This window comes from Kogia breviceps, chromosome 13 (genome assembly GCF_026419965.1).
Source record: "Kogia breviceps isolate mKogBre1 chromosome 13, mKogBre1 haplotype 1, whole genome shotgun sequence".
NCBI classification, from domain to species: Eukaryota; Metazoa; Chordata; class Mammalia; order Artiodactyla; family Physeteridae; genus Kogia; species Kogia breviceps.
In genome coordinates this window covers 84,087,823-84,109,936 of record NC_081322.1, presented here as the reverse complement: position 1 = coordinate 84,109,936, position 22,114 = coordinate 84,087,823, and the positions used below count along the sequence as shown (strand labels likewise).

Below are 22,114 nucleotides of genomic sequence, written 5' to 3'. Positions count from 1 at the left end.
AAATAACTTCCTTTCTTTTCACACTCATTTTATCAGTTTACAGAGTACTTAATTAAATTACGTAATTTCAATAACTAGTAAATAAGTAAGACTAGACATGAATATGTTTTGGGAGCAAATGCACCTGACTCTTGGTAAGGTGACTCCCACTGTCGGGGGCAGTGGTGAGCGCTCCGGCCCTGGTCATTTGTGGGCCATGGGCATCTGTCCAAACGCCCTGCAGAGGAACAGGAGAGTGTCTGTTTGTCTGGAAAGTTGTTGAAATGGACTGTCTAGTAAAAAGCTTCTACTATATTTATTCTGCCTGAACCACCATGGTATAGTGGAAAAAGCATGGATCTTGTGGTCAAACAGACCTAGGTTTAAATCTTGTATTGTTTCTAGTTCAGTGACTTTGGGAAAATTACTTAATGTCTCTGAATCTCAATTTCTTTATTTGTAACAACTGGTAAACTATCCATGAGAATTAAACAAAATCAGTTAGGGGAATTCCCTAGTGGCACAGTGGTTAAGAATCCGCCTGCCAATGCAGGGGGCCCGGGTTTGATCCCTGGTCAGGGAAGTAAGATCCCACGTGCCACGTGGTGTGGCAAATAAAACACCATAAACAAAACCAATTAGTAAAGATTCTGGTATGTAGGCACTCAGTAAACAACAGTTGTTGTTGTTGTTGTTATTATTTTATTATTATTATGTGTGGTTGTTTTCCTGTCGGTCTTCGCCTAACTGAAAATCTGGTTTTGATGTGCCAGTTAGATGTCTTAACGTTTCATCCCTAGCTGGGCTGGCCTCACTGCGAAATGAGTCTAATTCCCGGGTCTGCAGCCAGCTGGCACTGTCATCCTCCTCTGGACTTCCGTGACTCAGCTACTGTGACTGACTGGGTGGAGACTACAGACAGTGGGGGAGAAAGGCTCTCACCATCTTCCTGTCCCGCGTGCCAGTACATCAGAAGGACCCCCGCTGGTAAATGTTGCCGTACCACTGACTGCCCATGAGGCCCCGGAGGATATGCTATGTGCAGTGGAATAGGCTGGCTTCTGGACATACAAGTCCAACTAGTGGGATTAACTGGTTTTTTGTCTGGAAAGACCTAATGGGTCCACCCCTAATGGCACTCAACATAGCATGGGGTGACAGATCTGTACTGTGACTGCTGACCCCTGGCTAGGCCACCAGAATGTTTCTTTCATTTATTTATTTATTTTTGGCTGTGCCATTCAGCAGAATGTTTCTTTTTTAAAAATTTATTTATTTATTTATTTATTTATTTATTTATTTATGGCTGCGTTGAGTCTTCATTGCTGCGCGAGGGCTTTTCTCTAGTTGCGGCGAGCGGGGGCTACTCTTCATTGCAGTGCATGGGCTTCTCATTGCGGTGGCTTCTCTTGCTGCAGAGCACAGGCCCTAGGCGCGTGGGCTTCAGTAGTTGTGGCACGCGGGCTCAGTAGTTGTGGCTAGTGGGCTCTAGAGCGCAGGCTCAGTAGTTGTGGTGCACGGGCTTAGTTGCTCCGCGGCATGTGGGATCTTCCCGGACCGGGGCTCGAACCCGTGTCTGCTGCATTGGCAGGCGAATTCTTAACCACTGCGCCACCAGGGAAGCCCAGAATGTTTCTTTTGAAGCCAGGCCTTCCCCTCCCCGTGGATGTGGCTCTGGGTTTGTGAAAACCAGGGGTGGCCTTGCCTTTCTTATAACTGGACAGGATACTTGCTGCCATTGACTCCCTTTCCATTGACCCAGTAAGTGCTTGGCTCCAAAATTTGCCCACATCCTGGCAAATGACTGTTCTGAGCGTACTAGGTATCTTACCCTTGATACTCCTCGGTTGCTGCTGTCTGTATTGTATTGTGGTATCTGGTTGCAGTGCCCCCTACATGCCTGACCCCAAGGATATTGCGGAAGAGGAGTGGACCAAGATCATAAGGGCCGTGCAGGGTACGTAGGGGTGGAGCGTGTGGCCACGCCACTCAGGATGGCTGTTCTCTTGCTCTCCTCCATCCCCTGCTCGACCAGGGCCTGCTTCACCTACACCTACTCACATGACTGACCTTCTTGCTACTAGCCCCAGGCCCCAGCTCGTGATTATTCTTATCAAAGGGGTGGTGAGGGGCCTGCCCATCTGCCGGTTTCCCTGGTAACTAATGAGCCCACCTGAAGTCAATTCCCCCTACAACTGGTAACCTCCCCTTCCTCCTGGGAGTGAAGACTGCCTCCACGTCCTGCGGAACACGGAACACACACCGTGGGGTGTTGCTCCAGGACCTTGCTTCCCTCCCCCTTCCATTAAACCATTGATGTCCAGAAAGAAAGAAGGAGAGAGGGAGGGGAGGGGGAGAGAGAGAGAGAAAGAAAAAGGAAGGAAAGAAAGAACGAAAGAAAGGGAAAGAAAAGGAAATCTGGTTCACTGTCCTGTTTTCCCACTTGGCCCAATGCCGCAATGTTTTGCTCATAGCTGCTCAAATAATGCCTCCCAGAGGACATTAGTAATTTTTCACAACTGTGTTTACCCTTTTGACTGAGAAGCTTGTGGGTGGTGATGAATGTTTTTGTTTTTTTTGCAGGTACACACATTCTTTCCCAGACGGTTGTCATCACTCAGCCTAACTTTGCTCCAATTTATAGGTTTTCTCCAACTCTGTTTTTCTTAGTAACACTTACTAAAAACTTCTTTAGTCTCCCTTAGAAGTTATTTGGCTTGTTACTAATTGTAAGCTCATCAGACCAAGCTTCAGGCCAGGACTGTATTGAGGCTGAGAAGACTTGAGCGTGGAAGGGCTGGGGTAGCGTCACATGCAACGGGCCGGCTGTGCCCAGCGCATCACCCGCCTGGCGCCTGGGCCTCTCTGATCTCCTTCTGAGCCCTTCTTGGCCCCGCGTTCTATTCCTCAACCTTGCGTTCCGTGATCCGGCGTTTCTTTGCCAACTAACTCACTTGGTTTGCCGTTTTCGTTAATAGTTTCACCTCTAGGGAAGTGGTTCTCAACTGGAGTGACTTGGCACCCAAGAAACATTTGGCCACGCTTGAGGCATTTTTGTTGTCACGAGTGGAGGTGGGTGAGGGCTACCGGCATCGAGTGTGGAGTGGCTGGGCGGCAGGTGAACAGCCTGCAGTATACGGGACAGCCCTCACGGCGGGAGAGTTACCTGGTCCAAAGTGTCAGCAGCGCTGAGGCTGAGGTTGAACCCCCTGCGCTCTAGGTTCTGGCCTTTGACCCCAGTCTCCAGTCTTTGAGTGGCCTCAGGCCGTCCTGCCAGCACCCCCGGACACCACTGTCCTTCCTGGGTGGCAGGCTCCGCAGGACTATGACAGAGCTTCCGAGGGTGAGGACAGTGGCTCGTTCTACACCCGAGCTCACAGCAAGCTTAGCACCCAGAGGACGGTCCATGCAGGGTTGTTTAATGAAAAACAGTAGAATGTGAAGTTTAAAGCACTAATTGAAGTCCATTCTCAACGACCCTGCAGCTCAATTTATAGTGGCAGCTGCTGCTGAAAGCAAGATTATGAAATCCCCGAAGCCTGGACCAGAGGTGGAAAGGCTCTTGTTCTGGGCGGGCTGGGCAGATCTGGCAGCTTTTCCCATCAGGAAATACAGAAGAGGGACTGGGGAGAAATAAGAGCTGCCTCGGGCTTTAACAGAGTGTTAAACAGAGTGTTTTGCTCCCCCCCTCACGCCCTTGGAGAAAGGGGGTAGGGGTGCATGCAGCTTGTTCACTGAGGGTGAACTTGGACACCAGAGCCCGCTTTTCTTTCTTTCTTTCTTGGCCACGCCGCTTGGCATGTGGGGTCTTGGTTCCCCGACCAGCGATCGGACCGTGCCCCCCGCGGTGGAAGCGTGGAGTCCTAACCGCTGGACCGCCAGGGCAGTCCTCAGAGCCCACTTGTCGTCACCACGTTTCTGAAGTGCGGGCACCAGCTGGTCTTGAAGGGAGCGCGGTGAGCGAGCATGAGCCAGGCCACCCTGGACGCCGCGTGCGTGGTCAAAGGAGCATCCACCCGGAACGGGGGCCGGGGGCCAAACAGAGGCGCCGTCCTGCCTGGGCAGGGGCAGGGGGTCTGTGGCAGAGAGCCAGTCGGGGTGAGGCTGAAACAGACATGTCCCCTTTACGAAAACTCACCACATGTGGGGGCCGTTAAAATGGAGTTGAGTCAGGCCAAGAGAGACTGCCCTTCTCCCTCAGCCCCTTGTGGCTGGAGCTGGCGTCGCTAGGACCTGAGACCAGATGACACCTGGGTGGGAGCCCGCTGAGAAGGGCCATCCCTCCGGAGTGCAGACTCCCCTTCCTCTCCCTGCAGGTGGCCGCAGCCAGCCTCTGAAGGAGAAGGGAGGCCTGCGGGAGGCCTAGGGGGGAAGGAGACCCTGTGATTGCGATGATAAACTCCACGATGGCTGACGTTTTGATAACCAGATTGGCTTACAGAAACTACTGACCTGCTGTATTAGTTTGCTAGGGTGGCCATAGCAAAACACCACAGACCGGGTGGCTTAAACAACAGAGGCTTATTTCCTCACAATTCTGGAGGCTGGGAGTCTGAGATCAAGGTGTTGGCAGAGTTGGTTTCTTCTTAGGTCTCTTGCCTTGGCTTGTAGGCGGCCTCCTGCTTGCTGTGTCTTCGTGTGTGTCTGTGTCCTTACCCCTTTTTATAAGGACGCCAGTCGCACTAGTTCAGGGCTCACCCCAGTGCTCTCATTTTACCTTAACTACCTTTTCAAAGGCTCTGTCTCCATAAGTCTAGGCCTGTGAGTCTGTTGCTGTTTTGTAAGTTCATTTGTATCATGTTTTTTAGATTCCACATAAAAGTGATATCATATGATATTTGTCTTTCTGTGTCTGGCTTACTTAGTATGGTGGGGCGGGGAGGGATAGACTGGGAGTTTGGGGTTAACAAACACACTACTATGTAGAAAATAGATAACCGACAAGGACCTACTGTGTAGCACAGGGAACTCTACTCAATATTCTGTGATGACCTATATGCGAAAAGAATCTGAAAAAGGATGGATAAATGTATATGTATAACTGAATCACTTTGCTGTACACCTGAAAGTAACACAACATTGTACATCAACTATACTCCAATGTAAAATAAAAATTAAAAATAAATTTTAGAAAATGAAAAAGTGCCTGATACAAAACATAAAAGGCTCTGTCTCCAAATACGGCCACCTTCTAAGGTACTGGAGGTTAGGACTTCAACACATGAATCTGGGGGGGACACAGTACAGCCCACGATAGCGGAATTAAGTTCTAAAGTGGTCTGGGATAAAACTAAGATATCTGCTCAAGGGGGACCGGAGTGTTCGGGGCGAACGTGGAGAGCAGGAGATGTGCTGGTTTGTGCGCCACTGGGAGGCTACTCTTCAAATGCAATGGAAGAGTAACTGATCAGCCTTCTTTCACGATCAGCCAGAGCACCTTACGCCAACGAAAAGCTGACTAGTTCCTTAAACTAACTTAATGTTCTTAAGGTTAAAAATACCTATAGGCTTATTGTACATGCTTTTATCCAATTACCCACCAAAGGGCCGGTGCAGATGCAAGCCAGCACCGCAGTAAGGTGGTGCAGGCCCGGATGGGGAGTGTGTGCTGGGACGTGCCTGAGATGGGACTCAGCGTCCGTACCGTTCTCCGTGTACCAAGTTGTGGCATGAATCTCCGTGGTGTGTGAGGCCATGCATCCTGCACGCCTCCTCTGGTCCCTCAGAGTGGACCCCGGGGTGGGGATGCAGCCCCTGGCATATGCTGGCCAGAAGACGTAGCTGGCCTGAGCTCCTTATGCTTGGCCGCTGCCCTCAGTGGCCAGTGTCAGTTCATCCTGGATGGCTCTTGAGAGTTATTCTTAGAACTGTGCCCATGAATTCAACCTCACTCCATGATAAGTCCTGGGCTATTCATTGGAATTCTGTGGTATAATGACTAACAAATCTCCCCACCCCTTACACAGAATGCATTGCCCATGTTGTGTTTTACCTGGTGTGATGGTTAATTTAAGGTGTCAACCTGGAGGATGTTTTGGGTGAGCTTAACATTTAAGTCAGTGAATTTCTGGGGAAAGCAGATGGTCCTCTCAAATGTGGGTGGGCCTCATCCAATCAGTTGAAGGCCGAAAAAGAACAAAAACTGACCTCCCTCAAGCGAGAGGGAGTTCTCCATCAGATTGCCTTCACACTGGCTGCACCACTGGCTCTCCTGAGTCTCCAGCTTGCTGGGCCTCTCACTACATACAGATTCTGGGTGCGCCAGCCTCCATAATTGCGTGAGCCAATTCCTTACGATACATCTTTCTCTTGATATATACACCCAACCCGGCCGTTCTGTTTCTCTGGAGAACCCTGACTGACACGCCTCGAGTGGTGATGATGGTGGGTGGTTCATTCCCCTAAAGGGGCAGACGTTGCCTCGTTTTTAGGGAGGGATCTTATGGAGGCATTTCCTGGACTCTAAATCTGAGACCACCTTTCTTTTCACCCTTCCTCCATCCTGTTCTGGTTTCTCAGGTTCATGGCCAGCCAGTCTCATTCTCTCCATAGACAAGGGTGGGAAGGTCCCTCAGGTGGGATGGGGCCAAGGGAAGCTCCAGAAAGCAGGGTCTTCCCTGGGGCTCAGAAGCACATGTGGTGAAGGGGCAGATGACCCAAGGGAGAACAGAGGACCAGTTCAAGCCTCAGGGCCGAGAGCTAAGACCTGACTCATCTGCAAGAGATGAGGCCGGAGATCGATCAGGAGTTGAGAAGACAGGAGTAAGGTGGGAAACAGCATAGGAGGGGGAAGTTTCAAACACTGAGCTGCGAACGAGACAGGGTTGAGTTCAACTTTACTGGGCGCAAGGGATGTGGCAGAGGGTGTGGCAGCTGTTTAAAGGCACAGCGATGTCAGTGTTAATAGAGCAGTCCATTCGAAGCCCAGCTCTACTACCTACTGGCTCTGTGTGTGACCTTGGTCAAGTCACTATCTTTGTGCAAAAGAGGAACAATAAGCCACTCTACAGAGATGCTGTGTGAATAAGAGATGATGTGGAGCATCAGAACCGGTACTCGGCACACACTGAGGACCGACTCAGTTACGTCAGTTCCCTTCGCCCTTTGTGGATACGATCGACCGACCACCCGTCTTGTTCAATGAAACACTTCTGTTCTGAGTCAAGCTTCCCCTTTCCCTTCTAGTAGTTAATGTGTTCTTTGAGGATGCAATCTAATTATAATTAGCCCGGTGACGCGGGGGAAAAAGCTCACTTTGAAACCATTGTTAATGATACTATATCTCTACCATCTTCTCTTTTAGCCTAGATCACTGAGTTCATTTTAGCAATTTAAGTACTAGGTCCTATTAGCAATCCCAGTTACGCAAAGGGAAAGTTGGTAAGGCAGTTCTCACTTAGATTCCTGCCTGGATAAGGTTTGTGATACAAGGGGTGAAAAGGAAAAGAGAGAGAGAAAAAAGAGGGAATGTAGCTAAAGTCATTCCATAAATGGTCAGAGTTCATAGCCAAGCACGTGAAAATATGTCTTGTAGAAGGATATGTGGCAGAGACTATTTTCCAATCCACTGTTCATTTTCCCTGTAGCTAAGGGATTCCACATTTTTTTTCTTTTTTAAAAAAATTAATTATTTTTTGGCTGCTTTGGGTCTTTGTTGCTGCACGCGGGCTTTCTCTAGTTGCAGCAAGCGGGGGCTACTCTTCGTTGCGGTGCGCGGGCTTCTCATTGTGGTGGCTTCTCTGTGGCGGCGCACGGGCTCTAGGCGCGCGGGCTTCAGTAGTTGTGGCTCGTGAGCTGTAGAGCACAGGCTCAGTAGTTGCGGTGCACGGGCTTACTTGCTCCACAGCATGTGGGATCTTCCCGGACCAGGGCTCAAACCCGTGTCCCCTGCATTGGCAGGCGGATTCTCAACCACTGCGCCACCAGGGAAGTCCTCCACCTTTTTTCAGACTGGAAAATTCAGCCAAATGACTATGTTTTCCAGCCTCCTCTGTAGTTAGATGCAGCCTTCTACCTAAATTCTGATTGGAATTTGTTGGGTGAATATACTACAAAGGATCCTTAAAAGGGAGACAGCTGAGGCCCACCTTTTGTCCTTCCCTCTTCATGGAAAGAAGGTGAGATGGCTGGTGCTCTAGAAGCTTTAATGGATCAGGAGGCAACTCTGAGGACAGAGGAACCTGGTTCCTTGATGACTTTATGGCACTTTCATCCCAGCCCTGGACTACCTACTCCAGATCTCATTTACGTGAGGGAATACACTCTTCTGTGTTTGAGACGCTGCAGCTGGATCTGTTATTAGAATATGAATGCAATTAATAACTGGCTCAAAATGAATTTCTCTCAACCCACATTTTTCCTCCTCCAGCCAATGTGTTGATCCAGACTGTGGTGGGTCTGAAGGTGGCTGTGAAGTAGTCTTGGGCAGTTTATTAAAGAGAAATCCATAATTATGGTGCCCTGATGTGGCAGATGACATCCTGAGCTGGCCAGAGGAATTTGGGACAGACTCCAGTCAACAGTAATTTAACACCTTGGGCCAACTGAATGAGTACTTCTTATAGTGGTCAGCTATAAAAGAAAAAGAGGCCTGTTACTGAGTGTAAGACATTTCTCATTACCTCCTGTAACCCCCAAACCCTTGGTCTCAATCCTGATTACGCTTGCAATTGGGGTCGTCTTCTGGAAGGATGTAGCTGATGAGAGATACGATGTTAGAGACACTTTTACTTGACTGCTAATGTCACTTCCCCACACCTCGATCTTTGTTGCTTGCTCAGAAGGGCATGTGGGGGGAGCGTGGTCAATTTAAATCTCAAAGTGTCATCATTAGTACAAACAAGACGTACATCGATGCGGCCTGACTGGGCTCAGTCTCCTAATAGTGATATTTTGTTCTCACTGGAACAAGTCCTTTTATTAGTGACTGACCTGTCACTGAATTCTGTTGTTCCATCCTTCAAAATGCTTTCCTTCCAGTTCCCACAGCTATTAGCCTAAAACCGGCCCTTAGAACCTCATGCTAGGATTCATGCAACAGTTTTCTAACTAGCCTGCCCCTCAAATCAATGCCAGACTTGCTCGCCTGAAAAACTGCTTTCAGTGTGCCTCACTTCAGCTAAAGTGCCTTTCAGTTTCCTGTTCCCAATCACATGTTTGAGTTTTAAGGACATCCATCAGCTGGTCCCAACTTGAATTTCCTCCTGCATCTGGTGACATGCTCTTACGTCCACCTGACTGCCAGCAAGCCCTGCCCTTTCTGTGAAGCCCTGCTCCGTGGTTCCCCTTTCTGTCCCCCTGGTCCTCCCAAAGCCTAGTCATCCTTAGGGCAGGGGTGGGGTGAGGGTTGTGAAGGGGGTGGAGGAAAGTAACCGAAACTCTATTCGGCCCCTGTTATCTGCTTCCTTTCATTTCATTCTATTCAGTAAAGGCCCAACTCAGGCCAGTAACAGTGTAAAGCTTTCTTAACTTCTTTACAGGCAGGATTTACACAATTCAGGATTGTTTTGTTAATTGTTGAGAAAGCATTTGATACTTACAGCTCATTAGATATAGGACACTGCAGGAAAGAATCCTCTGTTGTACTTTTTTTATATTCTCCCAACAAGCACTCAAGACTTGACTGCTAAGGCCTGGTCATCAAGAAAGTATGAACTTTGGGTTCCAGTCCTGACCCTTTCACTTATTAACCGTGTGACCAGGGCAACGTGCTCATCAAGCTCCTTGAGCTCATTAACCGTCACCTGGAATCAACGATACCTCTCCTGGGGTGAAATAAAGATAAATGTATGTAAACCCTGCAGCGCAGTCCCTGACACGTCGTGAGTGCACGGTAACACTATTATCAGGCCTGGCGGAGGTCCCAAGGTCAGTTCACTGGGAAACAAAGGTCGCTCCGGGCAGTGGCTGGAGGGACAATGGCCCTACACCATACCAGCGCCAGGGCCCGCCTTCCTGGGGGACCTCACAGGCCCGCTGGGGCGCTCCGAGGCCGCTCAGGGAAACACGAGTCTTTCCCCCACGGGGGGGGGTGACCCGGACCCCGGGGCTGCGACCCCGCGACAGCAGGAAAGCTGCGGGGACTCTGCTCCCGACAATTCCCTCGCACGCAGGCGCAAGCTGAGCCTCGACCTGCGGGCAGGGCTGGGCGGTGCCTTCGCGGGGCGGAGCTTGGGGCCGTACCATCTCACACGACGTGGGGATGGCGGCCTTTCCTTTGGCGATACTGCCAGAAGCGCGCAGGGGTGCACCGCTTTTCGTCTGGCCGCTGGGGAAAGTGCCGGGTCTCCCTTCCTCGCGTTCCCTGGGCCCAGAGCGCGGGCGCGGGGCCCTTCGGCCCCTGTGCCCCAGAGTTGGAAGCGGCGAGCGCAGGGGGCGGGGTCGAGGCGGGCTCAGGGGGCGGGGCCGCGGGGGCGGCGGTGTACTTGCTGCGCAGCCCGCAACTCAAGCCCATCCTCGGCTGTCAGCGCGGCGGTGCGGTTCGAGCTCGAAGAGGCCTGCGGGCGGCGTCCACCATGTTGTGCCGGGCGGCGTGCAGGTGAGGCGCCGGGCGGCGTGCGCAGAGGGGACGCGGCCCCGGTCCCACGGGCCAAGAGGCGCGGACGGTGGCCTTGGCGGGTCAGCGCGGTGGCTGCCGCTGCCCCCCACCGCCTCCCGCTCTGCCTCGCCTCTCGCGCCGGCCACGCGGGTTCCAGGGCACCTTCGGGGACCCGGCGTCGCAGGGCGTGGCGAGAGGCCAGGCCTGAGGGCAGGTGTCCGCCGAGCGCGTGCAGGTGCCGCCGAGGCGCTGGACCGCAGCGTTAGTTTAATGGCAAAGACTGGACGGCGAGGGGGCCAACGACTGGAAGGGCCCCCCAGGGGCGCGGGTCTTTCTAGCCGGGTCTGCGGAGCCGGGCACGCGGCTTAACGGTTGCTGCCCGCGTCAGCCGATCGGGCTCTGTTTGCTGTCTTTCCAGCACGAGCCGGAAGCTGGTGCCGGGCCTGGGGGCTCTGGGCTCCCGGCTGAAACACAGCCTCCCGGACCTGCCGTACGACTATGGCGCCCTGGAGCCCCACATTAACGCGCAGATCATGCAGCTGCATCACAGCAAGCACCACGCGGCCTACGTGAACAACCTGAACATCGCCGAGGAGAAATATCGGGAGGCGCTGGAGAAGGGTGGGTGCCGGGTGGCCGGACTTCGAGAAACCGGCTACAGGGAACCGTGGCGGCGAGGCGGGTCTGCGTAAAGCCCGACCCCTGCTTTCAGTAGAACCGCTGCACGTGTTCGCACGTTGACTTAGGGAGCAGAATTCACAAGAAGAGCCGTTTGGGGAGGGGGGGGGAACTGAGACAGGCTTGTATTTATTTGCTAATCTTTGGAATTCAGTGAAAGTATAATGCGGAGTTGGTATTTGTTTTTGAAAGGAGCTCAGGTGACAAAACCAGTCGTGCGTGGAGTTTTTTTGTGTTTTGCATCTGGGGGCGTGTATGGGAGTACTAAGTCTTAACTTTTCTATACAAAATAGCATTACACTTTAAATCTGTTAATGTTAGTAATGTTAGTGGTTTGCACGAGGGAAGTAACTGACAGGCGTGTTTCCAGGCTATATGTATGGCTGAAACTGCTCAGTTAAAAGTGTATTTTTTTTCTTAAATATGTTTTTATCGAATTTCAGTCCTGTGTAATTTGTTGAGTGAATTTTAGACTGTGACATCTTGTTGAGTGGGGACATCTAGTGGAAAAATGTAGTATTTCAGTCTGGTTGTGTGTGAGGTAATAGGTAAACAAAAAGAAGAGGAAGTTACCACATTCTGGACGATTTACTTGTGATCTTCAGAGGGACCGCAAATACGGTAAAGGAAAAGGGTCTGAGTACGGGAAGAGGTTCTGTGATTTAGGAAAAAACAAATGCGGGAAGAATGTGGTAATGGGGAGAGGCTGGGATAAATCCCAGTTGTGAAACTGTTTCCTGCATGACAACATCTGACACCCGTGAACCCTTCTCTTCAATATTTTAAAAACAGCTTAATTTCCGTCCTTTTCTTGTGCAATCAAAGCTTTGCTTATTTAATGAAAGCCAATGGAAGAAAGGCTTTACTATATTATATTGTACTGTATTGCCTATAAGTTAATGAGTGTCTGTAGAGCTTTCTTTTATTTAAAAAATTATTTTAAAAATCATTAAGGAGTTAAATTTTCATGTTTGAAAATTGGGGAAAAAAGAGTGTAAGGAAAATAACATCATCAGTCTTATCGCATTTAAGTACGTAAATACTTTTCAAACAAAAGTACTTAACTTTTATTGTATTCAACAGAAAATTGGCTGTGAAGCCAGTGAAAATGTTGAGCTTCAGAAAAGTGTTCTTAAAAGCAGATATTAACCCCCCCAAATTTCTATTAAAATTTAAAAATTGATTAAGGGAACTTCACGAGATTGTGATTAGACTAGTTCTCAAGAAACATGTTTCTTTCCCATTAGAAATATTTAGTTATTGTTGACTTATTAAAAACCAATATAAAGCCTATATTTATTTTTAGGGTGATTCTCCAAGAAAAATCAGTAAGGGAAACACTGATCTGTCAGAAAGTTATTTTATAAACATAATGGCAACAAAAGTTAACATCTTAAACAGAACTCTCAAAGATTATCTGTGTATTCAGATATCATTGGTTCTCTCCGCCTTTCTGAATTGCTAAAAACTGGAGGTTTTATTGTTTCAGAAAGCTACATTTCTTACGTGTGTTCTTGGCGTGGGTCCCAACAACAGAAATGGGGAACTTGTATCGCTATTATGTAAGCTGCCCAAGGGCAGAGATCTCGGTGGTTCTCTGTGCACTTCACTTTGTCTCTTGGTGTCTCGTGAGTCATAAGAACGTAATACTTACTGGATAAGGGAATTCCCGTTGTTTCTAATAGTTCCGTTAGTCTGTGGCTTCTTGAAGGCATCAAGAAAAATATCTTATTTTGCCTCCATGTTTAGCAGGGTAGAAAAAACAGCTTCAAATATGACATTCTTTTTCAGTGTAGAGGTCAGAATTTTTCCGTGGAGCTCCGTTCAGCATTCGCGAGCGCCTGCTCCACGTGAGGCGGTCTGTTGGGCCTCGGGGACACGGCAGTGCACAAAAGTCCTTGTCCTCGCTGGAGCTTTCCTCCTAGTGGAGACACATGAACAAGTCAATGTGGAGTGTGCCGGGCCTGAAGTCCTATCGAGAGAGACAAAGTAGGGGAAGTGGTCTGGAAGCAGGGTGGGGATGGCCCATCTTACGATGTGGTTAGAGAAGCCTTCTGATGAGGTTGACGTTTCAGTGGAGACTTGAAGGAGCAGTGGGGGAGTGAACCATGAGACTGTCTCCGGGAAGTGCTCCAGCAAAGGCCTCAGCGGTCAGTGGAAGCCCTAAGCCGGGAGCATGCCAGGCCTGTCGTCTAGGTGCCAGGAGGCCGTGGTGGCCGGAGCTGGGCCAGCGAGGAGGTGCAGAGGGTCGGATGATGTGCACCTCTGTACCGATCGTAAGGACTTGGGGTTCACTCCGAGAAGAGCAGCCTGCAGAGGGCTTTGCCCAGACGTGTGCCGTGATCACTTGGGGGTCTAGAGGAGCCCTCTGGCCACTGTGTTGAGAATAGACTGTAGGGGCAGGAGTGGAAGCAGGGGACCAGTGAGAGCCAGGGGCACGAGTGGGGGGGTGGGCGGTGCTGCTGGTGGCACCATGGGCAGGAAGAAGGGGTGCGGTTCTGGATGTTTTCCGGAGCTGGCTGTGCTGGTGGGTGTGCTGGTGGGCTGATGTGGGGTGTGAGAGGGCTGGCGTGAAAAATAACCGTGTCATCAGAGATGTCCTGAGAAAACAGCTGGCACTCACTGAGGTGGGGAAGGCCTTTGGATGAGTAAGTTTGGGGTTGAAGATCCAGGGGTTCAGTTTTGAACAAGTTGAGGTTTTTGGTAATGTAACATTGAAGTATTTCCCAGTTGTTGTCTGGGAAATACTGGATGGTTGTCTATCTAGAAAATGGGAGTTGAACATTTTCCACGTAGTCTGTATACGGAACCATGTATTTTATAGCATTCCACTATTTTTTGTCTTTGTTCTCTTTCTTATTTCATTTACTGAAATCTTTTCTACCCAAGAAAACCGAGTTCTTTGAAGCCCAGGAGTGAATTTTCTACTAGCTTTGCCACCCCTGCTGGCTTCTCACTAGTTGTTTGGTACATTATTAATTGAACTGAAAATCCACTGGGACAAATATTTTGGGGAAGGTTTTTTTTGGGGTAGAGTCTTGAAATTGTGAAATTTGGGGACCAATAGGGATGTTACAATGGTCCAATTATCTGACGTTTTACAAAGAAAAAGAAATAGCGTAGAGAATGGTCCAAAAAGTAAGAATGTTTAAAAATGTGTTTTTATTTTAACCTTTCAGGTGATGTTACAGCTCAGGTAGCTCTACAGCCTGCAATAAAGTTCAACGGTGGAGGCCATATCAATCATAGCATTTTCTGGACAAATCTGAGCCCTAACGGTGGTGGAGAACCCAAAGGTTGGTTTAGATTGGTGCAGCCTTAGCTACGTTTTGTACAGGATAGGAATGACTTGATTTTCTTAAGTTACCTTAATTCTCCCTGAGGTATCGTATCGGCGTGTCTTTCACGGCAAGCAGTACAACAAAGTTGTAACTTTCAAAGGGACACATGCAAGAGTGGAGAATACATTCAGGGAATTATATCGTCAGATTTTATACACACACACAATGTCACATACAGTGTCATCTTTCTGTTGAAATGTACTGTACATTAGGGAAAGATTGAGAAACTTTGTTTTTAGAAAAGATGAACTTTCACTTACTAGCTCTAGGCCCTGGGACAAGGTGTTAGCCATTCTGTACCTTACTTTCTTCATCTATATGTTATGGGGATAATAATAGGGTTGTTTTAAAAATTAAAGGTTATTATAGAATAGTGCCTTTTGCTATTGTTTTACTACTCTTCCTAACTGATAAAAAGTCAGTTGTCCCAGAAAATTAGGTTTTCCAGGACAACTGCAGGTAACAAGGGAGTACAGAGCTGATGGCCTTGTTCACGCTGCTTATTTACTTGACCTCCTATGTAGCACGCAGAGACGCAGAACTTCAATTATCCTCCTCACCCCAGGGAAGGTATGGGGTGTAAATATAGCTCTCCTTTGTTTCTGCTCTTCTGGCAAGTACCTTAAGTTTCTGTGGCTTTTTTTTGTTTGTTTGTTTGTTTTTGTTGTTGTTGTTTTGCGGTACGCGGGCCTCTCACTGTCGTGGCCTCTCCCGCTGCGGAGCACAGGCTCCGGACGCGCAGGCCCAGCGGCCACGGCTCACGGACCCAGCCGCTCCGCGGCACGTGGGATCTTCCCGGACCGGGGCACGAACCCGCGTCCCCCGCATCGGCAGGCGGACTCTCAACCACTGCGCCACCAGGGAAGCCCTATTTTTTTGTTTTTAATCATGTTCTAGAAGGCATCTTGTGCACTTGAAATAAGCAATTTCATTTGGTAGTAAAGATGAATGGGGGAATAAATACGGGAAGCTGGACAATTTATTTTTTCTGAGTTAGGTCTTCAGACCGTGACTTAATACTTTTGAGGTGTTTTGAGTTACCAGAATACCAGGTACACCTGTATTCAGCCAGCAGGTTTTGGTACTCTGCCATTTTGTGTTATCTGGTACCACTTTATTCCATCATTTGTTCTTATAACAGATGATTACTTTTAAGCCAATAAAGTAAGAGAAGTGATATTTTGGGCCTAGTTGATTTAGTTGATGTGCTCAGTCTCGAATTGTATTCTGTATTGCTAAAGAATAAAAAGGGTGATAACTCTTAAAGTGTACCCTTAGTTCACTAATAGGCAGCATCACTCTTTTTAAAATGATGTAATTGAGATAGGAAACATCTAGGCTGCCTTGGAGAAGAAGCAAATCTCACCCATAACATTTTATTCCCAAATTGAAACGTAGAGTAGGTAGGGTAGAAGTCAAAGTAAAATCTTCTGTTGAGGGGAAAAAAGAAAGCTAATGAAAAATATTATTTCTTTCCTTATGGAAACAGCACTGTGAGTGAAGAAATCCCTCTAACATGTTTCAGCAACAAACACGTAAATTAAAATTGTGAGATGTTATGACCCTGGTGTCAGGACAGGAATAACACTGTTTTGTAGGCTCACTGGGTCATGTAGTGTTTTCCATGTGTTTCTAGTTGTGTCTGAGGCCATATGACAAGAATATTGGGATATATATAATAAAATATTTTATTATAATTGTTGCCATCTGTTCATTTGTGAGTGGTTTTGGGGTTTTTTTTTTTTTTTTTTTACTAGGGGAGTTGCTGGAAGCCATCAAACATGACTTTGGGTCCTTCAAGAACTTTAAGGAGAAGTTGACTGCCGTATCCGTTGGCGTCCAAGGCTCAGGCTGGGGTTGGCTCGGTTTCAATAAGGAACAGGGACGCTTACAGATTGCTGCTTGTTCTAACCAGGATCCCCTGCAAGGAACAACAGGTTAGGCTTAAGAATTATTACACGTTTATTCGGGAGAGGTGGTTCACTATAAAGCATTTACCATGAAATACGGAAGACTAGCAGTGTTCAAACCTACCCTGAGCACGTACTAAATTGAATGGATCTTAGTAGATGATACCCAGAGTCTTGTGGGAGCAAAAATCTTTCCAAGTCCTTGATATTTTATAAAATGAGCACATGTAGTTTTACAGATATATTAACAAAACATGTTTTAAACATAAACTCTGCTTCATTTGACAGAGAATTCGTATCAACCTACATAATAATTAAATGCACTAGAATAAAAAACTAAAATTAGATAAACAACGTGAAGGAGGAAAAGACACGTAGGCTGAGTCTGACTTCAGAGCTTGGACTCTCAACCCCTCTGCTGAGCACCTGTGGTCAAACTGGGACCAGAGCTCAGGTTTCCAGACATCTGCCTTCCTGAGGATTTTTTGGTGTAGGAGAAGATGGGGCTTAGAAGCTGCAGGCTGGGTTCACCAAATCCTATCTCATGTTGAGCCAGGTGGAAGTAGAAGCTCTTTAGGAAATAGTCATAAGGATCCAGCAGTTTGCTGGAACTTTGATGTGAGGTGATACCTTAGCATCCATCAGCAGTAGATCTCAGCCATATTTTCTGCCTCTACACACGTCAGGAGACTTGCTTACGTGACTCACTAACCTGGATATGTTCAGATTAGCCAGAATCTAAACAGCTCTTCAGGGAAGGTGAGATGCCACAGAATTTGGAAAAGCAACCACAGATGTGTGAGCCCTGAGCGCTCTTAAGAGTCAGGTACCACGGCAGGTCCGTCCTAGCGGCACCGTCTTCTCTCCTGCTTGAAGAAAGCCCATTGGAATGAAGATAAATGAAAGTTACGGTGATTTATTTAGGGGGAAAGTCATGTATAAATGTCGTTCCCTTAATTATAAGTTATTAGTGACGCACCTCACAATTGATTAGACATGCTGGTTGATGCTTGTTTTCCTAGAGGAGCGCTTTCAGTTTGGAGAGGTTTCTTTTTTTTTTTTTTTTTTTAACATCTTTATTGGAGTATAATTGTTTTACAATAGTGTGTTAGTTTTTCCTTTACAACAAACTGAATCAGTTATACATATACATATGTTCCCATATCTCTTGGAGAGGTTTCTTAAATGAATGTTTTATAGATTTAACTACTTCTTCACTTACACTTTTCAGAAACTAAATAATGTATCTTTTTCTTAAGCCTTACTCAGTTTTCCTTGTTAACTCAATTTTTATTATGTCTCATAAACACATTTATTTATTTATTTGAAGTAGATTTACAGTGTTGTGTTAATTTCTGCTCTACAGCAAAGTGACTCAGCTATGCATATGTATAATCGTAAATGCTTTGTATTCTCTGTGATTAATATCAGCCCAGGGGAGCAGAGCAGGTTTTCCATAGACTCCCTCAAATGCTCAACACCTTTGGAAGGTCCTCAGCCACACCCACAAAGAGAACACACCCTTCCTGAGACCCCTAGTGAGGACCACTGAAAATGGGCTCTTGGATAAAATCTGTTGATACTTTAAGAATAGTTGTTAAAATACTGTGGTGAGTTGATTTTCCCAAGTCTGTTTTATTTATTTTTACTGTTTATCACATTTTCTTCCAAAGAGTAAAGTTTAAAAGCTTTTTCTAGGATATTTCTTCTTCTTTTTTCTCTTATTGTTTTTTTATTTATTTTGCGGTACGCGGGCCTCTCACTGCCGTGGCCTCTCCCGTTGCGGAGCACAGGCTCCGGACGCGCAGGCTCAGCGGCCATGGCTCACGGGCTCAGCCGCTGCGCGGCCTGTGGGGTCTTCCCAGCCCGGGGCACGAACCAAGGCGAGGTGGACTCTCAACCTACGCCACCGGGGAAGCCCTAGGATATTTATTCTTATGCAAATTTCCTATTTACATAAGAAACTGAAAAATGGATGAGGGTGTTGTAAAGGGTAGTTTTTGTGTACTTAGGATAATTAAGGTTTAAAGCAAGAAGGTGCAGTGATTTAGAGTGAAATTCATAGTTTTTGTTTCTTTCCCCTTCTTTCCAATAGGTCTCATTCCACTGCTGGGAATTGATGTGTGGGAGCATGCTTACTACCTTCAGTATAAAAATGTCAGGCCTGATTATCTGAAAGCCATTTGGAATGTCATTAGCTGGGAGAATGTAACTGCGAGATACGTGGCTTGCAAAAAGTAAAACATCAGCCTTCACTGAGTACATCAAGCTCTTTATGACTATTTTTGTAGTAGTGCAGAGAACCACATATACCAGTAAGCTGCTCCATTGTAGCATTTCTGAGTGTGGCTTATTCAAATATTTGATAAACATAATTTAGTGCTGTGAATAATCTCTTTTAAAACCTTATTAGGCAACTGTTTGAAAATGTTAAATGCTTTGTATAATTTAATCTTTTGATTGAACATTTTCTTCAGAGAGCTACAATAGTTAGGAGATTATAATTTTCATCATAAAACCATGAAGAATGTTTCATCCCTATACTGTTGGGGTGTCTAAGGAAGCCTTTCTAATCCTGTTCTACAGAAAATCTGGTCTTTTGCCCCATTTGTTTAATAATAAAATATTAAATTTATTTCCCAAGTGAAATATTCAGTTTTCTATTGAAAATTGCTGTTTTTGTAAGTAATCCTCTGTCCATTATTACTTCTGGTGGATATCACCCAGTGGTCTTTAGTTACTTATTATTTTTTGTGTTTGTGTGGTACACGGGCCTCTCACTGTTGTGGCCTCTCCCGTTGCGGGGCACAGGCTCCGGACGCACAGGCTCAACGGTCATGGCTCACAGGCCCAGCTGCTCCGCGGCATGTGGGATCTTCCCGGACCGGGGCACGAACCCGCGTCCCCTGCATCGGCAGGCGGACTCTTAACCACTGCGCCACCAGGGAAGCCGTTTAGTTACTTATGATCACAGGTTATACAGGGTTAACACTAACCATTTTGTCATTAAAAATATATATAACTGGATTGCTAATTGAGAATTGCTTTATTATGAGAAGGAAATAGTAGTGCCTCTGAGTTTTTCTGTAGACGGAAAAAGACTTTTATGAAATTTTGTCCTCATAGAAATGTGTGTTGTCTGAGTGCTCAAAGTGGACAGATTAGGGCCTAGTTAATAAAGTCAGCGATCGGGATGGGCCACAGATCTGCTGGCCAGACACGTGCCCCTCTTCTTCGGGGGCTGCTCATGAAGCATCCCTCTCAAGAGAACCACACCTGGGCCAGGGCCTGCATTCCCAAGTAATGAAAGGCAAGGTGGTTTCAGGACGCAGTCAGGAGCGTGCCTTTCTGGGGAACATTTATCTTCAAAGATTTGTTTTTGAGTTATTTCATCCATTTTGATGTTTTTTGTTTCTTCTAGAAAATGTACAATCGCTATAGAAGCTTTATATTGTTTTATTGGTTTTTCCAATAAAGGGAAAAACCGTATCCCTAATATGGTGACAGGGCAGTCAAATGACTTTCCTGTTGAGTTTTTGTGAATGGAGCTGTTCAGTGCAGCAGGGTCCTTTCTGTATTTGGCTTCACAGTGTCAGGTGTTCCGTGTTCTTCATTATCTTCTCTCCTTATCGTTAATAGCTGTATAGTATTTTATCAACTGGACATTTCCTAATATATTTTACAGTTCTGTTACTGAAGATTTCATTTGTTTCTAATCTGATGATTACAGGTAATGCTATTCTGATACCCCACACAGGTTTTACCTTCTATTGGAATATTTTTCTCTATGTAGGTTTTTTTCTTAAACCTATTTCAGTAACAGGGTGTTTTCTCAAAGTTTATTTTTTCATTAAAAAAAATTTCCCCCTAACTTTATTATCCTTTTTTTTTTTTTCATGGAAAAATTGAGTGACTTAGCAGTTTCAATATTGAAGACTGAAGTTTTTTAAAAAATTTAAATTCAAGGCACTTTTCTTTTAGAATTCAGTTAGAAGAGTATTTAGGCTTTCTGAATTGTCAACAGTGTTAATGAGACTAGCGTTAACTGTATATGTGTGTGTGCTTGTGGATTGAAAACACTTCAGAGACTGATTGCCAACCTTTCTATACCACAGCAAAATGGCTTTAATGGAGCACAGCTGAGAGCCGTGTGACTTCTGCTTACATATATCCTATACACACATGTATATGCCTATATATATTAACAAGGCAGTTGTGTGACGGCTGGTTACATGTACCCTATACACACACATATATGCCTGTGTATATAAACAAAGCAGCTGTGTGACCACTGCTTACATATATCCTATACACACATATATATGCCTATATATTATAAACAAGGCAGTGAACTCTGTAAACAGACCATTGAGAAAATAGGACCTTTTTGAAAGATGGGCTTTTGAATACAAGTAGTCTTCTAGATCATGAACAAACAAAGATATGCAGAGACTACTGACTTATATAAAGCTTTAGGACTCTCATTAAGCTTTAAGATTTAAAAAAAATTCAATGTTGTAATTTCTATGGGGCTCTATATTTGCTTTGATTGTATCATGTGAGAACAAGGAAAAGCATACTGTCCTCCACTGCACTTTTGGATTTTAAGAGACTAAGATAACATACAGAGTAGAGATTTTAATCATCCAGCAGAAAATGAGACTCTGTAAGATTCTGTTTAGCCCTCTTTTTCATAGTAGAAAAGAAACAGAAAAGGTAAAACAACCGTTTTTTCTGGAAAGGGCCAGTACTGTTCACCCAGGAAGGATTTTTGTGACTGAATCAGCAGTGCCTGCTGTAGTCACAGACGCGCTTCAAAAATCTTAGCATGACTGGTGCTGCAGGGGAACAGGATGCAAAACAAATACTGTCTGTGAAATAGTATCTGTTGCTCAAACTGTTGTGTAATAAAACTTTGATATTGAGAAGTTACAACTTTATTACACACCTCAGATTCATGATTCTAAAATGAAATTTGAATTTCTGTGGAGTGCCTTTAAAAAGTAACATCAAAATCATAAAATCAAGATAGATGTGTGTTGTCAGTCGTATCTAAAACTAGGTATAAATACAAATTTTGTTTCCTGTTTTAATTTCAGGGGAACTACTGCTTGGGAAAGCTGTTCGGTAACTGTTTTATAAATTACTGTCTCTCTTTTTCAGTCATACCCTAATGATCCCAGCAAGCTAATGCCCTGTGTTCTAAGGTATGCATGGTACATACTAAAAATCCTGTAAGGTCCTGGAGAGTTTTCAGTTAATTATTCATTATAGAAGCATTTATTTTCATACTGTGTGAAGCTTTTTGATTATTAATAAAAGAATCTGTTAATCATCAAAGGAGGTCTGTATTAAGTATGTGTAGCAAAACACTTACAATCTTGCGATGCTTTGTCATTTTTACTGTAGGAAAGGAATAATAAATGATAGGTAGTTGAAATTTTACTCTAAAAACCCAGAAGGCATATGAATTCCATCTCTGGGAGGCATTCTTTTGTGCATGGTTCTCCTGACTGACTCCACCTTCTGGAGACTCTGATTTGGAGGGTCTCCATGGTTCATCTAGGGGAGGTGACGGGCAGTTTCCTCTACTTGGAGAATGCATAGCTTTCAAGGCCTGATTTCTACCAGTACAAGTTTGAGAGGTCTGAAGGTTATTTAAAAGCCCA

The 22,114-nt window shown here is 46.1% G+C and overlaps 1 protein-coding gene across 2 annotated transcripts in view; it reads left to right on the top strand.

The window, feature by feature from the left end:
* The window catches only part of SOD2 (superoxide dismutase 2), a 34,832-nt gene extending 13,047 nt beyond the window's left edge, over positions 1-21,785 (top strand). Inside the window, exons 1-5 of one of the 2 annotated variants that reach the window (XM_059083770.2) lie at positions 10,138-10,516; positions 10,935-11,137; positions 14,374-14,490; positions 16,293-16,472; positions 18,541-21,785. In XM_059083770.2, the coding sequence (XP_058939753.1) occupies positions 10,494-10,516; positions 10,935-11,137; positions 14,374-14,490; positions 16,293-16,472; positions 18,541-18,686 (669 nt within the window). In that variant the 5' untranslated portion in view covers positions 10,138-10,493 and the 3' untranslated portion in view covers positions 18,687-21,785. Of the gene's footprint in view, positions 1-10,137; positions 10,517-10,934; positions 11,138-14,373; positions 14,491-16,292; positions 16,473-18,540 lie in introns of those variants that run through there. The other variant, XM_059083769.2, reaches the window with a different exon arrangement.
* Positions 21,786-22,114: the final 329 nt, after the last annotated feature.